Genomic DNA, 19,144 nt, shown 5'->3' with positions numbered 1-19,144 from the left:
CCACCGGTCAAACCCGCCCCTAACCCGGACGACGCTGGTCCAATTGTGCGCCGCCCTACGGCACACCCGATCACTGCCCGGCAGTGACACAGCCTGGGATCGAACCCCGAGTATCAAACCGCAGCGCCACTCGGGGAGGCCTACGACGTGAGTAAATGTATCACACAGTGAATATATTCCAGAACATTCCTCAGACACTTGCCCTTGAGTCAGGAGATCAAGATCATTTCTATATTCACCGTCGGTCCAGTATAACTGCCAGTCAGGCTAATTCTGGCCCTTGAGGTTACATACAATCTCAGTAAACCATGAGTGTTAGTAAAGTCTCTGTGTAATGAGTGTAATATAGAAGACCTCGTCAGCATCCTTGGCACATCCGGAGCCTCCCCTCGTGTGTCTGACATGACTGCCTGGCTGTCAGAGACTTAATGACACTGATATAGAGTCTGTGTCCCACATAGAACACTATTCCCTCTTCCCTATTCCCTGGTCATAAGTAGTGGACCATGTAAGGAAGTGTGATTTGGAACGCAGACATAGAGTTCCGTGTATTGGTTGTTATTACGACCGGGGGTAATGTGATGCCGGGAAAAGAGTTCTGTGTGACACCGACACGGTCGCGCTGGTGATTTCATGAATGGGATTCCTTCTGAAAAACCTTAAACGCTCTACCGTTACCCATTGGGAAACCTTTGGCACATGACGTCTTGGTGACGTTGTCTTCGGGTTGTAATGAGAAGACGTCATATAACCAGGAACAACTGGTCTCTGTTATAAACGAGATGTTTCTTGATCACATTAACCTTTTAACCTGTACACCAAGAAAATAATATGTGTATTTAGCCTCAATAAAGGCCATAAATGAATCCTTTTTGTTTGAATGACTAAAACTGCGATAGATTGTGAATTGCAAACATCTCCACCAGCCAATTAAGTTGCTCAATTAGAGTAAACTAAGGTTTGTATTGGAATTTGCATAGACTTTTAAAATCTTCCAAAAGATAGTATACATTCATTTCCATTATGTCTGCTCCGTTTACTCCTAATGGAAGATAGGCCTAGTTCAATTAGGACTGATATCAAACGTTGATCAAATATATTTTCAAATGCATGTAAATGTATGTGTTTACGGTTTATATGCTTAGAATACCAGTAAAATGACATGTACTGAATGATATTGTGAAACATATAGAAGATAACAGGCACACAGTAAATATTGATATCGATTTGAAAGGCTTTTTGGATTTGCACAGACAAAAATATCCCAGAACAATATTTCTCTATTGTCCATTATCACCAGCTTTGACTTATTATCAATCAAATGTATTTATATAGCCCTTTTTACATCAGCTGATGTCACAAAGTGCTGTACAGAAACCCAGGCTAGAACCCCAAACAGCAAGCAATGCAGGTGTAGAAGCACGGTGGCTAGGAAAAACTCCCTAGAAAGGCAGGAACCTAGAAGGAAACCTAGAGAGGAACCAGGCTCTGAGGGGTGGCCAGTCCTCTTCTGGCTGTGCCAGGTAGAGAGGAACCAGGCTCTGAGGGGTGGCCAGTCCTCTTCTGGCTGTTCCAGGTAGAGAGGAACCAGGCTCTGAGGGGTGGCCAGTCCTCTTCTGGCTGTGCCAGGTGGAGAGGAACCAGGCTCTGAGGGGTGGCCAGTCCTCTTCTGGCTGTGCCAGGTGGAGAGGAACCAGGCTCTGAGGGGTGGCCAGTACTCTTCTGGCTGTGCCAGGTAGAGAGGAACCAGGCTCTGAGGGGTGGCCAGTCCTCTTCTGGCTGTACTGGGTAGAGAGGAACCAGGCTCTGAGGGGTGGCCAGTCCTCTTCTGGCTGTACTGGGTAGAGAGGAACCAGGCTCTGAGGGGTGGCCAGTCCTCTTCTGGCTGTACTGGGTAGAGAGGAACCAGGCTCTGAGGGGTGGCCAGTCCTCTTCTGGCTATACTGGGTAGAGAGGAACCAGGCTCTGAGGTGTGGCCAGTCCTCTTCTGGCTGTACTGGGTAGAGAGGAACCAGGCTCTGAGGGGTGGCCAGTCCTCTTCTGGCTGTGCTGGGTAGAGAGGAACCAGGCTCTGAGGGGTGGCCAGTCCTCTTCTGGCTGTACTGGGTAGAGAGGAACCAGGCTCTGAGGGGTGGCCAGTCCTCTTCTGGCTGTGCTGGGTAGAGAGGAACCAGGCTCTGAGGTGTGGCCAGTCCTCTTCTGGCTGTACTGGGTAGAGAGGAACCAGGCTCTGAGGGGTGGCCAGTCCTCTTCTGGCTGTACTGGGTAGAGAGGAACCAGGCTCTGAGGGGTGGCCAGTCCTCTTCTGGCTGTGCTGGGTAGAGAGGAACCAGGCTCTGAGGTGTGGCCAGTCCTCTTCTGGCTGTACTGGGTAGAGAGGAACCAGGCTCTGAGGGGTGGCCAGTCCTCTTCTGGCTGTGCCAGGTGGAGATTATAAGATTACATGGTTAATAAGCATTCCTTTAATGGGCAGCTCAAACGCCTGGTAGAGGATATTTTTCAAGAGTTCTTTAAAATTGTAAAGCAACAACATATTAGTAATTTAATTGATGTTTTAAAAGTCAACAACATTTTACAACCTTGTAATTTCCCATATTATACACAATTAGTACAAAAAAAATATGGTAAATGACATTTGGTTTTGCTCACATTCACTTCCTTTGAATTGGTGTCTAAAAAAATATGGGAGTCCGAAAATTAAAACCATATGATTATTTGACTAAATGGTATTGGTTAAGATGATAAAATATGCCAAACAAAATTCCTATGCTTAAATTAATTTAATATTGTTTATCAAAATTAGCTCAACTGTCCTGTTCAGCTGCCTGTTTAACTAACGCAGACTGCCACATTTTCTAGGTTTTATTTATTTACTGATAGCCAGGGGCACACTCCAACACTTACATTATTTACAAAGGAAGCATGTGTTTAGTGAGTCCGCCAGATCAGAGGCAGTAGGGACGACCAGGGATGTTCTCTTTGATAATTGTGTGAATTAGACCATTTTCGGGTGTCAGGGAAAACGTATGGAGTAAAAAGTACATCATTTTGTTTAGGAGTGTAGTGAAGTAAAAGTAAAATTGGTCAAATATAGAAATAGTAAAGTACAGATACCCCAAAAAACCTACTTAAGTAGTACTTGAAAGTATTTTTACTGAAGTACTTTACACCACTGCACTGCGGCCTCGTCGATGTCTCCTGTAATTCCACGATCAGCTCCTTTGTTTGGTTAAAGACGAGCAAGGTTATTTTCCGGGCACCACTCCAGCAGGGCTCTCACCGTCTCCCTGCAGGCTGTCTCATTGTTGTTAGTAATCAGGTCTACCACTGTTGAGTCGTCAGCAATCTTGATGATTAAGTTGTAGATGTGCGTGTCTACGCGGTCATGGGTGAACAGGGAGAGTACAGAAAGTGGCTGAGCACACACCCCTGTGGGGGCCCCGTGTTGAAGATCAGCGTGGCAGAGGTGTTGTTGCATACCTTCACCACTTGGGGAACAAGATAAAACTAGCTGAAACGACCCACCTACGATGCCCCACATGGCTGCTTCTGGTCATTGTTGTTAGCTATCTGCTCTTTCAGTATCATAACAAAGCATGGCCTCTAGACCCATTGATATGTTTTTGTCAATTAGCAGACACGTTTATTCAGAACGACTTACAGGAGCAATTAGGATTAAGTGCCTTGCTCAAGAGCACATTGACAGATTTTTCACGTAGTCCGGTTAGGGATTCGAAAGCACTGACCTTTCAGCTAATGTTCTTAACCGCTAGACTACCTGCCACCACTTCCGTGACATTGTCAGCCACCCCATCAATATTTGCATGTTTATACACTGTACGTATCACTGACACGTACAGTATTAAGAGTGATTATATTTTATTTTTCAAATAATCTACTGTTCAAAATATACCCCCAGGTAACAAAATAGCCATGACTACTATATAATATACCTCCAGGTAACAAAATAGCCATGACTACTATATAATATACCTCCAGGTAACAACAAAGCCATGACTACTATATAATATACCTCCAGGTAACAACAAAGCCATGACTACTATATAATATACCTCCAGGTAACAAAATAGCCATGACTACTATATAATATACCTCCAGGTAACAACAAAGCCATGACTACTATATAATATACCTCCAGGTAACAACAAAGCCATGACTACTATATAATATACCTCCAGGTAACAACATAGCCATGACTACTATATAATATACCTCCAGGTAACAACATAGCCATGACTACTATATAATATACCTCCAGGTAACAACATAGCCATGACTACTATATAATATACCTCCAGGTAACAACATAGCCATGACTACTATATAATATACCTCTAGGTAACAACAAAGCCATGACTACTATATAATATACCTCTAGGTAACAACATAGCTATGACTACTATATAACATATACCTCCAGGTAACAACATAGCCATGACTACTATATAATATACCTCCAGGTAACAACATAGCCATGACTACTATATAATATACCTCCAGGTAACAACATAGCCATGACTACTATATAATATACCTCTAGGTAGCAACATAGCCATGACTACTATATAATACTATATAATATACCACCAGGTAACAACATAGCCACAACTACTATATAATATACCTCTAGGTAGCAACATAGCCATGACTACTATATAATACTATATAATATACCACCAGGTAACAACATAGCCACAACTACTATATAATATACCTCCAGGTAACAACATAGCCATGACTACTATATAATATACCACCAGGTAACAACATAGCCACAACTACTATATAATATACCTCTAGGTAGCAACATAGCCATGACTACTATATAATACTATATAATATACCACCAGGTAACAACATAGCCACAACTACTATATAATATACCTCCAGGTAACAACATAGCCATGACTACTATATAATATACCTCTAGGTAGCAACATAGCCATGACTACTATATAATACTATATAATATACCACCAGGTAACAACATAGCCACAACTACTATATAATATACCTCCAGGTAACAACATAGCCATGACTACTATATAATATACCACCAGGTAACAACATAGCCACAACTACTATATAATATACCTCTAGGTAGCAACATAGCCATGACTACTATATAATACTATATAATATACCACCAGGTAACAACATAGCCACAACTACTATATAATATACCTCTAGGTAACAACATAGCCATGACTACTATGTAATATACCTCTAGGTAACAACATAGCCACAACTACTATATAATATACCTCCAGGTAACAACATAGCCACGACTACTATATAATATACCTCCAGGTAACAACAAAGCCATGACTACTATATAATACTATATAATATACCTTCAGGTAACAACATAGCCACGACTACTATATAATATACCTCCAGGTAACAACAAAGCCATGACTACAATATAATATACCTCTAGGTAACAACAAAGCCATGACTACTATATAATATACCTCTAGGTAACAACAAAGCCATGACTACTATATAATATACCTCTAGGTAACAACAAAGCCATGACTACTATATAATATACCTCTAGGTAACAACAAAGCCATGACTACTATATAATATACCTCTAGGTAACAACAAAGCCATGACTACTATATAATATACCTCTAGGTAACAACAAAGCCATGACTACTATATAATATACCTCTAGGTAACAACATAGCCATGACTACTATATAATATACCTCTAGGTAACAACATAGCCATGACTACTATATAATATACCTCCAGGTAACAACATAGCCACGACTACTATATAATACTATATAATATACCTTCAGGTAACAACATAGCCATGACTACTATATAATATACCTCTAGGTAACAACATAGCCAGGACTGCTATATAATATACCTCTAGGTAACAACATAGCCAGGACTGCTGTATAATATACCTCCAGGTAACAACAAAGCCATGACTACTATATAATATACCTCCAGGTAACAACATAGCCATGACTACTATATAATATACCTCCAGGTAACAACATAGCCATGACTACTATATAATACTATATAATATACCACCAGGTAACAACAAAGCCATGACTACTGTATAATATACCTCCAGGTAACAACAAAGCCATGACTACTATATAATATACCTCCAGGTAACAACAAAGCCATGACTACTATATAATACTATATAATATACCACCAGGTAACAACAAAGCCATGACTACTGTATATTCAACTACTGTATATTCAACTACTGTATATTCAACTACTGTATATTCCAAACCACAAAGTCAAAGGGAACAAAATGCAAGCAGCAAACTGAGAACCATCATATAAACTCAATATAACTCACATACACACAGTAATGTTTGTTTTCGAAAAACAGGTTTTAATAAGCTTAAACAATCATGTTCAGGTTAAAGCAACGTTTATATGAACTAAAGTTCAGGAAGTTTAGCAGCAGAAAGATATTTGGTTAGAGGAGGTGTTACTACTGGGTTTGAGTCCATCCTCGTCTGTGAAGATTTAGGAACTTGAATGAAAACAAACTGTTGTCTATTAGAAGATGTCCCACAACTAAATTCAAGATTAATTTGTGAACAGAGGATCAGTATTGATTTTGGTGGGTTGTTTATTTATTACAATAGCATACTCATGCTGGGTACTAACACCAAAAACAACCTCGACCTGCATGCACTGACTACTCAAATAAACATAGAGGTATTGAAAACAGAGGTAGAAAACACTTACCAACACTTACTTGGTTCTCTTAATAAACTCACCATGAATACACTTTTACATCATTTGGATATGAAATATACACTGCTCTCTCAAAATAGACTTTCTACAAAGCTATTACAAATGGAGATTTTAGTCATATTTCTCTCCCACGTTAGTCGATACCACTTCTGAACCTATGCTATCAAACAAATACAAAGTAAAACAAAAACCTCATATTAAACATAAGTTAACTTTTTAACTTTTCTCTTAGACTATATGTAGCATGCCTTATTAACTCTAATGTAGCTAGACTTTTAATGTGTCACAAAATGTCACAGTTGTTAACAGATCATTTAAAACGTTTAAAATGCTGCCTCGTTTTTTTTTTGCGACAAATCGAACGGTTCAATCCAGACACATTTAGAATTTGCCCCCGAAAAAAAACGATTGACATAATTTTACATAACAATCCAATTTCAAGAATGCCTTCTGCAATCAAACTTGTTTCGCTGCCTCATGGTCTACCAATCGTCTGTCCCCACACACAGGCATACCATCACGTACGACCAGACACGGCACAAATGAAATATCCTATCTCTGGTATGTTCACAAGCGTCATTCAACTATGGAATGCTGACCGTCAACATTGTCTAGCTGTGTACCTGGAATTGTTTTTAAAAATAAATTTAATGACATTTCAGAACATGTGGAAAGACCAACCCAAGCCAAGAAAATCCATCCCCCTTATAAAAAACACATTCCTTTCTCTCCACATTTAAGAAGGTGTTAGTAGATTAAAAAGTACAGAAACAATTCAGTTATGTATAGTGTGTACATTAGGTATTTTGTGACATTCACAAGCTCAAGGTTAAATATTCGCTGTTCTTTGTCTGTTGTATGAATAGCTGCTACAGTATATTCAAATAGATAGATCACACTATCGAAACATGACACATATACAGTTAATGTGTTACTGTACTAAAAAATATCCATAAAGCATCTTGGGTTAGGAGTGCTGATCTAGGGTCAGTCCTCCCCGACCCCCGGCCACGTCCATGTGATGTTGTTCATTATGATCCCAAAGTTAAAACTGATCCAAGATCAGAACTCCTACTGACTCTTAAAAAAGAAAAAAACATGGGCCCCAGTCTTCACGGGTGAACTGGTCAAAGGCATATCAGAGACAGTGTGGTTTGGCATGTGAGCTGGGATGTGTAGTCTGGGATGTGTAGTCTGGGATGTGTAGTCTGGGATGTGTAGTCTGGGATGTGAGCTGGGATGTGTAGTCTGGGATGTGTAGTCTGGGATGTGTAGTCTGGGATGTGTAGTCTGGCATGTGAGCTGGGATGTGTAGTCTGGGATGTGTAGTCTGGGATGTGTAGTCTGGGATGTGTAGTCTGGGATGTGAGCTGGGATGTGTAGTCTGGGATGTGTAGTCTGGGATGTGTAGTCTGGGATGTGTAGTCTGGGATGTGTAGTCTGGGATGTGAGCTGGGATGTGTAGTCTGGGATGTGTAGTCTGGGATGTGTAGTCTGGGATGTGTAGTCTGGGATGTGTAGTCTGGGATGTGTAGTCTGGCATGTGAGCTGGGATGTGTAGTCTGGGATGTGTAGTCTGGGATGTGTAGTCTGGGATGTGTAATCTGGGATGTGTAGTCTGGGATGTGGAAGAAAAAGAAAATACAGACTGGGCGTGCTAACTTGACATATTTGGGTGGCTAATTATACAGTCACTGCATGACAAAGCAGTCAGAAGCCATGCATACTCTACCGACGGCACACCTGGGATCAAATACCATGTCTAACTCCTTCAAATGCTGTGGGTGTTTTCCTTAGCCTGCCTGGAGTGACAGATGGGTGGGGTTTGCCGTTTGGGGACAATTATTTTGGTCCATTAAATCAGGAATCTCAATCAAACACCGATAAGGGTTTTTGAAATGATTTCAGAATAGTATTTCAACCCAAGTCTGTCTGACGGTGCACTAAGTTAAGTTCAGTAAATAAAAGAAGTGACTGTGACTGTGGACAAAAATAGCCAGGACACTGGTATGTGGGTGAGATGGTTGGTTAAACATAGACTTGAAACACCGGGCTAGGACTGACAGGTGCATTAGAACAGCTGCTAGACTAGCACACACATCTCCCATACACTTCCCCCTTTAATGAGGACACCATAACAAATAGGCATTTACCCAACTCTGAAAACCCAGATTAAACATCCTCACTAATAACAAATTCACTCTAGGTAGGACATCTGGAATGATCATTGTATTTTTAAAGTGAATGTAAATGAATGAGAAAATATTTTAGAACGTAATGCTTTATAAATTAACTATTGCCTTTAAACATTTTTTTTTGTAGGGAAAAGCATGTCACTCTAGACTAGAACTCTATACTAGGTCTTCATTATTCATTTAATTCTAATTGAGAAAAATCCCCATGGTTTGAGCTATTCACAAGACACGGGCACAGACATTAAATTATTTCACCTATTCGACATATTCCTTTAAATAATAAATTACACGTGTAGATATAATTATATTTTCAGAAAGATTCTACTAGGACTTATTTACAACATCATGTGGATTTTATTTATTTATTTAAGAGTTTTTAATTCAGCAAAATGTGCAAGATGCAGAGGTGGTTCTTGTTAAAAGATGACCAATCAATTAACATATTAATAATTACATTTAGTAAAATACAAGATGAGAGTTGTATAAGAGTAGTATAAGACATTTAAACTCAGGACCAATTGAGTCCCATAGTCAAGACCCGTGAGACAGACAGAGAGACAGAGACAGAATGAGATGTCACAGGGACAGAACCAGCTAGATTTATGCGGGAAAGGTACTATCCAATTAAATGTAAGTATCCACCCTATGTTCTCAGCTTCATGAAGACCTGTGTCCCCCAGAACAGGAGAGAAAAGGAGTCCATCTTTTCCATCAGAACTATGAGCACACAAGTTTTCCATTTTCAACATGCTCCTGTTTTCTGAACAGTTGTCATCTTAATTTCCTCTTCCTAGCGATGAATTAGAGGAATGGCGTGTGATCTGTTGTTCGTCCCAGATCGATGTGATAAGGGGGTGGGGATGGAGGGTAGTTGTCTATAAGCAGACATTACCGTCTTTGTCGGTGTAACTTGTCACTGATCTGACCTGCTCAACATCGGGCCTCTCAACAAGCTAGCCACGAATCAGAAGCACAGCTGTTGCCGCGGTGACAGTCAGAATAGGGTTCCGTTCTATATCACACCCCTGAGGACGCAGAGAGAGAAGTCAGAGGTAGCATTTAGAGATGTAAGCACACTTACTGTGAGACACACACACACACACACACACACACACACACACACACACACACACACAAGCACTTAGTGCACCCATTAAATACACTCAGACACATTTTGGACATAGAAAAGAGTAAAATAATCAAACACTAATCTAGCACTGATGTCATACTGGAGGGCACTGTATGAAACGGCCCACCTGTCCCACGTCTGTCACCCAAAAATACTTGGTATGTTTCATGCATGTGCCTTTGTAATTGGAAGTCTCTAGCTAGTAATTATTCAATTATACAAAAGTGTATTGCCACTCCTAGGTCAATTCTCAGGACCTGATCAAAACAAAACTCTGTTGACCTTTCCTGCAGTCGAATGATCATAGCGACCTCTAGTGGCCTCATGGGTGGAATGTCATTCATATTTTTCATAATTTTATAAACAATAAAGTTTTTTTTTTTTTGCTGAAATCTGGTGTATCGATATCAAACGGTTTTGTTGTATTTCAGTCATCTGTGATGAATACTGAACAAAAATATAAACGCAACATGCAACAATTTCAAAGATTTTACTGAGTTACAGTTCATATAAGAAAATCAGTCAATGGCAATACATTCATTACACCCTAATCGATGGATTTCACATGACTGGGCAGGGGTGCAGCCATAGGTGGGCCTGGGAGGGCATTGGCCCACCCACTTGGCCCACCCACCCCTAGCCAATCAGAATACGTTTTTCCTCACAAAAAGTCTTTATTACAGACATAAATACTTCTAAGCACCCCCGTCCCCCTCCTCAGACGATCTTGCAGGTGAAGGAGCCAGATGTGGAGGTCCTGGGCTGGCGTTGTTACATGTACTGCAACGTTGGAGGCGGTTTATGGTAGAGAAATGAACATTAAATTCTCTGGCAACAGCTCTGGTGGACATTCCTGCAGTCAGCATGCCAATTGCACCCTCAAAACTTGAGACATCTGTGGCATAGTGTTGTATTACAAAACTGCACATTTTAGAGTGACCTTTTATTGTCCCCAGCACAAGGTGTACCTGTGTAATAATCATGCTGTTCAATCAGCTTATTAATATGCCACACCTGTCAGGTGGATGGAGAGGAGAAATGCTCACTAACAGGGATGGAAACACATTTGTGCACCACATTTTCTTTATCTGGAACATTTCTGGGATCTTTTTATTTCAGCTCATGAAAAATGGGACCAACACTTTACATGTTGCGTTTATATTTTTGTTCAGTATATATATATTGGGATGCAAACTAAAAATGGAATACATTTCAACTCTATATCTGACATGGTACAGCCCATAACCATGTGTGTGAGGTGTTCACTTTTGTTTCAAAGTAGATTTCTTAAAGACCACCAAGAAACACTCTGGGTGACCCTGATTTAGCCCACTGCAGTAAAAGGTTAATCTGTAAGAAAGACTTTAGGAATACTTTACTTGACTATCTAATTTTACTTGCCTGAACTACGTACAGTAATATCTATATAAAGTGCAGACGACCGACAGACAGAGAAGTATCCTTCCTCCTACCTTGCTTTCTGTGACGCCAGCTCGGACAACCAGCACCAAACCACTCCCAATATTATAATTATTCCTATGAAGGGGATGGAGAGAACAGGAGACTCAGACGAATGGATGTAGCTCTGGATGAAGGGAAGAAAATGAGGGACGGATGGATGGAGATGGGAGGGAGGAATGGAGGGAACGAAATAATAAATGAGTGGAGGGCAGAAACGTTGACATATGGACACCACAAAATCACACAAATAATTCAAAAACGAAACGTGATATGGCATAAAGGGGGAGGGAAGTCATGGCATGGACTTCAATGGAGAGAGAGAGAGAGAGAGAGAGAGAGAGAGAGAGAGAATGGAATCAACAGACACAGAATAGGTGTGATGTGTTTTCTACAAAAACGTTCAAGTTTCCGCAAATGAAAACAAGAAATACAGCAAACACAATCGCAAAAAAACTCATGCAGAGAAATGTGGAAGTCAGAAAACAGTTAGAAACAGTCAGAATGGACAACATACGTCCAAAAGCCTTGCAATAGATATGCAAAATACCATTATTAATTCCTATCACTATGGCGATCCCTGACCTCTAACCCCAGTGTGACCTCTCACCTGCCCCCCTCCAGCCAGCCTCTCCAACTCTGCCTTGCAGCGCAGTAGCTCCTCCTCCATCCCCGCCCTCTCCCTCTGGCTGCAGTCATATAGCACCTGTAGCTCCCTCAGCTCTGTCTTCAAACCGTCACACTGAGAGAGACAGAGTAGAGCAAACTATCTAATAATCATCGAATAATCACCTAAATGAAAGCTAGACAGTTCAGGGAGCATCGAAAATTCAAAAAACACTAGATAGAGGACATATTTTTCCAAATGTTTAGGGTGAGGAAATATATAACCAATTTTCATAACCAATCGGCCCTGGTTGATGACTGAATATGGCCCTGAGGCAAAATTTGTTTGACACCCCTGGATCAATCCATCACATTTATTTAAAAAAAAAATGAAAATAGTAGAGGCGGTGTTTTAGTGGGGTTGTAGTGGAGCGGGTCAAAAGATTCAAGTTCATTGGTGTCCACATGACCAATGAACTATCACGGTCCAAACACACCAAGACAGTTGTGAAGAGGGCATGACAACACATTTTCCCCCTCAGGACACTGAAAAGATTTGGCATGGTTCCCCAGATCCTCAAAAAGTTATACATCTGCACTATCGCGAGCATCCCGACCGGTTGCATCACCTTCTGGTATTACAACTGCACGGCATCTGACCATAAGGTGCGACAGAGGGTAGTATGTACGGTCCAGTACATCACTAGGGCCAAGCTTCCTGACATCCAGGACCTACAGTACCAGCCAAAACTTTGGACACACCTACTCATTCAAGGGTTTTTCTTTATTTTTAATATTTTCTATATTGTAGAATAATTTAATTTGTGGATTTTTTTCTAATGAACTTATCCTCTGCAGCAGAGGTAACTCTGGGTCTTCCTTTACTGTGGCGGTCTTCATGAGAGCTAGTTTCATCTTAGCGCTTGATGGTTTTATTGACTGACCTTCACTTATATTTATTTATTTTATAAAAGTTTTATTTAACTAGGCAAGTAATGTCTTAAAGTAATGATGGACTGTCATTTCTCTTTGCTTATTTGAGATATTCTTGCCATAACCTCTTCGGGTTAGGGGGCATTATTTTCACGTTCGGATGAAAAGCGTGCCCAGAGTAAACTGCCTGCTACTCAGGCCCAGAAGCTAAGATATGCATATTATTAGTATATTTGGATAGAAAACACTGGAGTTTCTAAAACTGTTTGAATGATGTCTGTGAGTATAACAGAACTCATATGGCAGGCAAAAACCTGAGAAAAAATCCAACCAGGAAGTGGGAAATCTGAGGTTTGTAGTTTTTCAAGTCATTGCCTATCCAATATACAGTGGGATATGGGTCATTTTGCACTTCCTAATGCTTCCACTAGATGTCAACAGTCTTTAGAACATAGTTTCAGGCTTCTATTGTGAAAGAGGAGCGAATAAGACCAGTCACAGTAGTGGCTCAGCTGAAAGCCTTTAGTTGTTGATCGCTCGCGGCCGTCAGCACGAGCTCCGTTCCCTTTCCTTTCTAAAGACAAAGGAATTGTCCGGTTGAAACATTATTGAAGATTTATGATAAAAAACATCCTAAAGATTGATTATATACATCGTTTGACATGTTTCTATGAACTGTAAAGGAACTTTTTTGACTTTTCGTCTGGACTTAGTGCATTTGGATTGGTGAACTCAACACGTGAACAAAAATGAGGTATTTGGACATAAAGATGAACTTTATCGAACAAAACAAACATTTATTGTGGAACTGGGATTCCTGGGAGTGCATTCCGATGAAGATCATCAAAGGTAAGTGAATGTTTATAACGCTATTTCTGACTTTTACTGACTCCACAACATGGCTGGTATCTGTATGACTTGTTTTGGTGGCTGAGCGCTGTACTCAGATTATTGCATGGTATGCTTTTGCCGTAAAGCTTTTTTGAAATCTGACACAGCGGTTGCATTAAGGAGAAGTTTATCTTTAATCCTATGCCTAACAATTGTATCTTTCATCAAAGTTTATGATGAGTATTTCTGTAAATTTATGTGGCTCTGCAAATTCGCAGGATGTTTTCGAGGCAAAACATTGCTGAACATAACGCGCCAATGTAAACTGAGATTTTTGGATATAAATATGAACTTTATCGAACAAAACATGCATGTATTGTGTAACATGAAGTCCTATGAGTGCCATCTCATGAAGATCATCAAAGGTTAGTGATTCATTTTATCTCTATTTCTGCTTTTTGTAACTCCTCTCTTTGGCTGGAAAATGGCTGTATGTTTTTTTGTGACTAGGCGCTGACCTAACATAGGTCACCGTATGGTGTGCTTTCGATGTAAAACCTTTTTGAAATCTGACACGATGGCTAGATTAACAAGAAGTTTTAATTTGGTGTATTGCACCTTTGAATATATGAAAGTTAAATATTTAGAAAAACAATTTCAGCTGATGTTGTCAAGGGGTTCCGCTAGCCATAACAGGTTGCCATAATATGCACTTGGTCTTTTACCAAATAGGGCTATCTTCTGTATACCACCCCCACCTTGTCACAACACAACTGATTGGTTTAAACGCATTAAGAAGGAAAGAAATTCCACAAATTAACTTTGAACAAGGCACACCTGTACATTGAAATGCATTCCAGGTGACTACCTCTGAAGCTGGTTGAGAGACTGCCAAGAGTCTGCAAAGCTGTCATCAAGGCTAAGGTTGGCTACTTTGAAGAATCTCAAATATAACATATATTTAGATTTGTTTAACACTTTTTTTGGTTTCTACATGATTCCATATATGTTATTTCATAGTTTTAATGTCTTCACTATTATTCTACAATATAGATAATAGTAAAAATAAAGAAAAACCCTTGAATGAGTAGGTGTGTCCAAATTACTGACTGGTACTGTATATACTAGGCGGTGTCAGAGGAAGGCACAAAAAATTGTCAAAGATCCAGTCACCCAAGTCATAGACTGTTCTCTCTGCACACGGCAAGCGGTACCGGAGCGCCAAGTCTAGGACTAAAAGGCTCCTTAGCAGCCTCTACCCCCAAGCCATAAGACTGCTGAACAATTAATCAAATGGCCGTCAGGACTATTTACATTGACCCCCCCCCCCCCCCCCCTGTGTTTTTACACTGCTGCTACTCTCTGTTTATTATCTATACATAGTCACTTTACAAATTACCTCGACTAACTTGTACCCTCGCACATTGACTCAGTATCGGTACTCCCTGTATATAGCCTCATTATTGTTATGTCATTTTTTTAAATTTAGTTTATTTAGTAAATATTTTCTTAACTCTATTTCTTGAACTGCTTTGTTGGTTAAGGGCTTGTAAAGTCAGCATTTCACAGTAAGGTACCTGTTGTATTGGGCACATGTGACAAATACAATTTGATTTGATTTATTTAACAAAGCCCTTTTTACATCCACAGATGTCATGAAGAGCTTTACGGTAACCTGGGTGATACCTCAAAGAGAAAGCAGAAGGACGGTGGCAAACAAACACTCCCTGGAAGGAACACTTGTGGAACACCCCAGAACAGAGGTTATGTAAACAGCAGGCCAGGTTAGTGCACTGTGTTGTGTTGTCCATTACTGCAGTACCTAAAAATAAGTATTAGCCACTTGTGTGACAGGGTAGTCTGTGATTTGCCAGCTGCTTCTCTGATGTTTTATTTTGCTACTGTGATACGTGTGGTGTCTGAGTCACTCAATATAGTTATAAATGTGGTAGTGGGAGTCGCACTTTTCTGTGCCACAATGACCCGCCTATAACCTCCTTGAACCACCTAATCGTTTCTTGCCACAGCACAGCAGAAATTCAGTTGGCATCAATGACTACTGTTCCACCACTGTATCTTCTAATCATCTTTATCTTATGTAGCGTACCTGTCTCTGTACCAGTGAGGCCTTCTCCTCAGCTTGTTTCAGCTGGTCCCTTAGTGAGACGATCTCCCCAAATCCTCCATTCCAGCCGGTGGGGGTCATGGGCTTCCCATCGAACGAGATGTTCTTCTGAATGGACACGTCCTTCAGGCGGCAGTTGGTGCCTGTGCCCGTTGACTGGCAGTCTGCCATGGTCATGTAGCTCTCAGCCATGCCCCCCATCTCTGTGCCCACTCCGATCCCAGTGTCCTCTTCATCCTCCTTTAGGGACAGGTGGCTGAAGAAAATTACACGTTTATAAAGTGAATGAAAATGAACAATAACAAGAAGAATAAAAACAAAGAAGTTCAAGAAAATCAAGAAGAACCAACATTTTAAAATTTAAAAAAGAAGAACAAGAAGATCAACAAGAACAAATTTAATAAGAAGAACCAGAACAAGAAGATAAAGATCAAGAAGATCACGAAGAATAACAAGAACAGCAACAAGAAGATAAAAAGAAAATAAGAAAAACATAAAGAACAAAAAGGAGAACAATAACAAGAAGAAGAAGAAGAAGAACAACAAGAAAAATAATCTCAAGAAGAACAAGAAGAACAAGAAGAACAAGAAACACAAGAACCATTTTTTTTAAACAAGAAGAAGAAGAAGAAGAAGAAGAAAAACAAGAAGAACAACAACAAGAACAAGAGAAACAAGAACAAAAATAACTAGAAGAAGAAGATTTTCTCACCCTGTCCTCTGCAGCTGTAGTCTCTCAGTCAGACGTCTGTTGTCATTCTTCAATGTCTCACACTCCTCCCTCAACGTGACACACTCCTGCTTCAGTGTTTCTACGTCTCCTGAACACACAGGACAGGTACAGGAGTCAGGACAGCACAGGACCATCACACCCCAGGGTCGTGTTCATTAGGTACGACCCAGGAGAAAATGGTCTGAAACAGAGTGAAATGGGGAGGTACTAGCAACACAACCTCCACAGGTTCAGCCACAGGTAAACACTTTACCGGTTTACATAAAGTATCAACTCTGGGTCTATACTCATGTGGCCTACCCCTCAAAACTATTCATCCTGTTGTACGTGCCCATGCAGCTTATAAATAGTCAAGAGACTCAATGAGAGACCCAGAAAAACAAAGACCTGGTGTGTGTCTACCTAACGTCAGACTGGAATGTGACACCTAGAAACCTGTGACCCAAACCTAGGGGTGTAAAGTACTTAAGTACAAATATTTTAAAGTACTTCTTAAGTAGTTTTTGGGGTATCTGTACTTTACTATTTATATTTTTGACAGCTTTTACTTCACTACATTCCTTAAGAAATGTATTTACTTTTTACTTCATGCATTTTTCTACTGAAACGTGCTCCTTACATTCTGAATGGACAGGACAGGAAAAGGGCCCAACTCACACACTTTTCAAGTTAACCTCCCTGGTCATCCTATGCATCAGATGCTGGTTGCATCATAGTTAGCAGAGGCGGACTGGCCATCTGGCATTTCAGGAAAATGCCAAGACGGCTGGTCCATTTTTTTGCCCATGTAACTTGGTTTTGTACGCAAACGGATGAATATCTGGCTAATGATAGGGGACTCAAGTAAAAGAAAAATGGGCCGGTGTAGGGGCTTCAAGGAGACAAATGGGCTAGTATGTTAGAAATGCCAGGGACAATATCTGGTCCCAGTCTGCCCCTGATGGTTAGCATCTCACAGTCAAACACATAGATCAAGGCTGGGGTTTAATAAAAATGGGTTGAGGAAAAGGCTGCAGCATTACAAATGTGTTTTACTCCCCACCGCTTGCTCTCTCTCTCTCACAGTGAGCTGCAGGGGTGGTGGTGGGGGAGAGGGGGTGTGTGTTTGGGATACCAGAAGGGTGATGTCACACTGAGTTTGTCAGGGAATGAGGCAAGGCAGGGGGGGAGGCACGGTGACATCAGGGACTCTCGCCCAGTACATGACATCACTGCTGTGCTCTTGTAGAGAGGGTTAGGGTGTGACTCAGGGAAAGGATGGCTTTACACAAGCTGTTTGCTGATGTTGCTTTGACCTGGCTGGTGGACATGAGATCAGCAAATGTACTGTGATGACCTTCCCAGATTTCGTCTTGCCATGTGATGATCTCCAGCTCCTACTTCTGTCTCTCTCCTGTGCTCCCCCTCCTCTCCCCACCTCCTCCCCTCTCCCTCTCTCTCCTGTCCCTCCTGTCCTCTCCTCACCTCCTCCCAACCTCCTCCCCTCTTTCACACCTCTCCTCCTCTACTCTCTCTCAGCTCCTCTCCTGTCCCTCCTCTCCTCTCCCCACCTCCTTCCCACCTCCTCCCCTCTCTCCCACCTTTCCTCCTCCACTCTCTCTCAGCTCCTCTCCCGTCCTCCTCCCCTCTCACCTCCTCTCCTCCTTCCCTTTCTCTCACTTCCTCTCCTCCTCTCCTCTCTCTCTCTCCTGTCCTCTCCTCCCCATCCACTCCCCACCACTTCCCCTAAAGCTCTCTCACCTCCTCTCCTCCTTCCCTTTCTCTCACTTCCTCTCCTCTCCTCCTCTCCTCTCTCACCTCCTCTCCTCTCCTCCTCTCTCCTTTGACTCTTCATGCTGATCTCGGCACGGAGCGTGGTGATCTCCAGCTCGTACTCCTGTGCCTCCTCGTTGAGCCTCCCCAGCTCGGCCTGATGGCGACAAAGCTCCTCCTGTAGGGAGGCGATGTCGTTCTCCCTCTCAGCCGCCGACTCCTCCGCCGCCTGCTGCAGCAGTAGCACCTGTATGGAATTAATGAATAAATCAATCTCAGCAACAGCACCTGTATTGAATTAATGAATCAATCAATCTCAGCAACAGCACCTGTATTGAATTAATGAATAAATCAATCTCAGAAACAGCACCTGTATTGAATTAATGAATCAATCAATCTCAGCAACAGCACCTGTATTGAATTAATGAATAAATCAATCTCAGCAGCAGCACCTGTATTGAATTAATGAATAAATCAATCTCAGCAGCAGCACCTGTATTGAATTAATGAATAAATCAATCTCAGCAACAGCACCTGTATGGAATTAATGAATAAATCAATCTCAGCAGCAGCACCTGTATTGAATTAATGAATAAATCAATCTCAGCAACAGC

The 19,144-nt window shown here is 41.3% G+C and overlaps 1 protein-coding gene across 13 annotated transcripts in view; it reads right to left on the bottom strand.

Moving 5' to 3' along the window:
* Window positions 1-6,376: 6,376 nt before the first annotated feature.
* Window positions 6,377-19,144, bottom strand: part of LOC110502458 (uncharacterized) — a 56,296-nt gene continuing 43,528 nt past the window's right edge. For 7 of the 13 annotated variants that reach the window (XR_016490049.1, XR_016490053.1, XR_016490050.1 and 4 more), the window contains 6 exons: window positions 18,576-18,777; window positions 16,758-16,866; window positions 16,028-16,301; window positions 12,161-12,292; window positions 11,565-11,628; window positions 6,377-9,988 (listed from right to left, as the gene is read on the bottom strand). Coding sequence is in view for 6 of the 13 variants with exons in the window: in XM_090213253.1 (XP_090069379.1) it covers window positions 9,976-9,988; window positions 11,565-11,677; window positions 12,161-12,292; window positions 16,028-16,301; window positions 16,758-16,866; window positions 18,576-18,777 (843 nt within the window). In the remaining 7 variants the exon portion in view is untranslated. Of the gene's footprint in view, window positions 9,989-11,564; window positions 11,678-12,160; window positions 12,293-16,027; window positions 16,302-16,757; window positions 16,867-18,575; window positions 18,778-19,144 lie in introns of all 13 variants that reach the window. The other 6 variants (XM_090213253.1, XM_090213254.1, XM_090213251.1 and 3 more) reach the window with 1 other exon arrangement.

Source organism: Oncorhynchus mykiss, chromosome 2 (assembly GCF_057628025.1).
Source record: "Oncorhynchus mykiss isolate SJ-2025 chromosome 2, ASM5762802v1, whole genome shotgun sequence".
In the NCBI taxonomy this organism is placed as follows: Eukaryota; Metazoa; Chordata; class Actinopteri; order Salmoniformes; family Salmonidae; genus Oncorhynchus; species Oncorhynchus mykiss.
The sequence above is the reverse complement of the archived record's forward strand: the minus strand, read 5'-3'. Positions and strand labels throughout refer to the sequence as shown.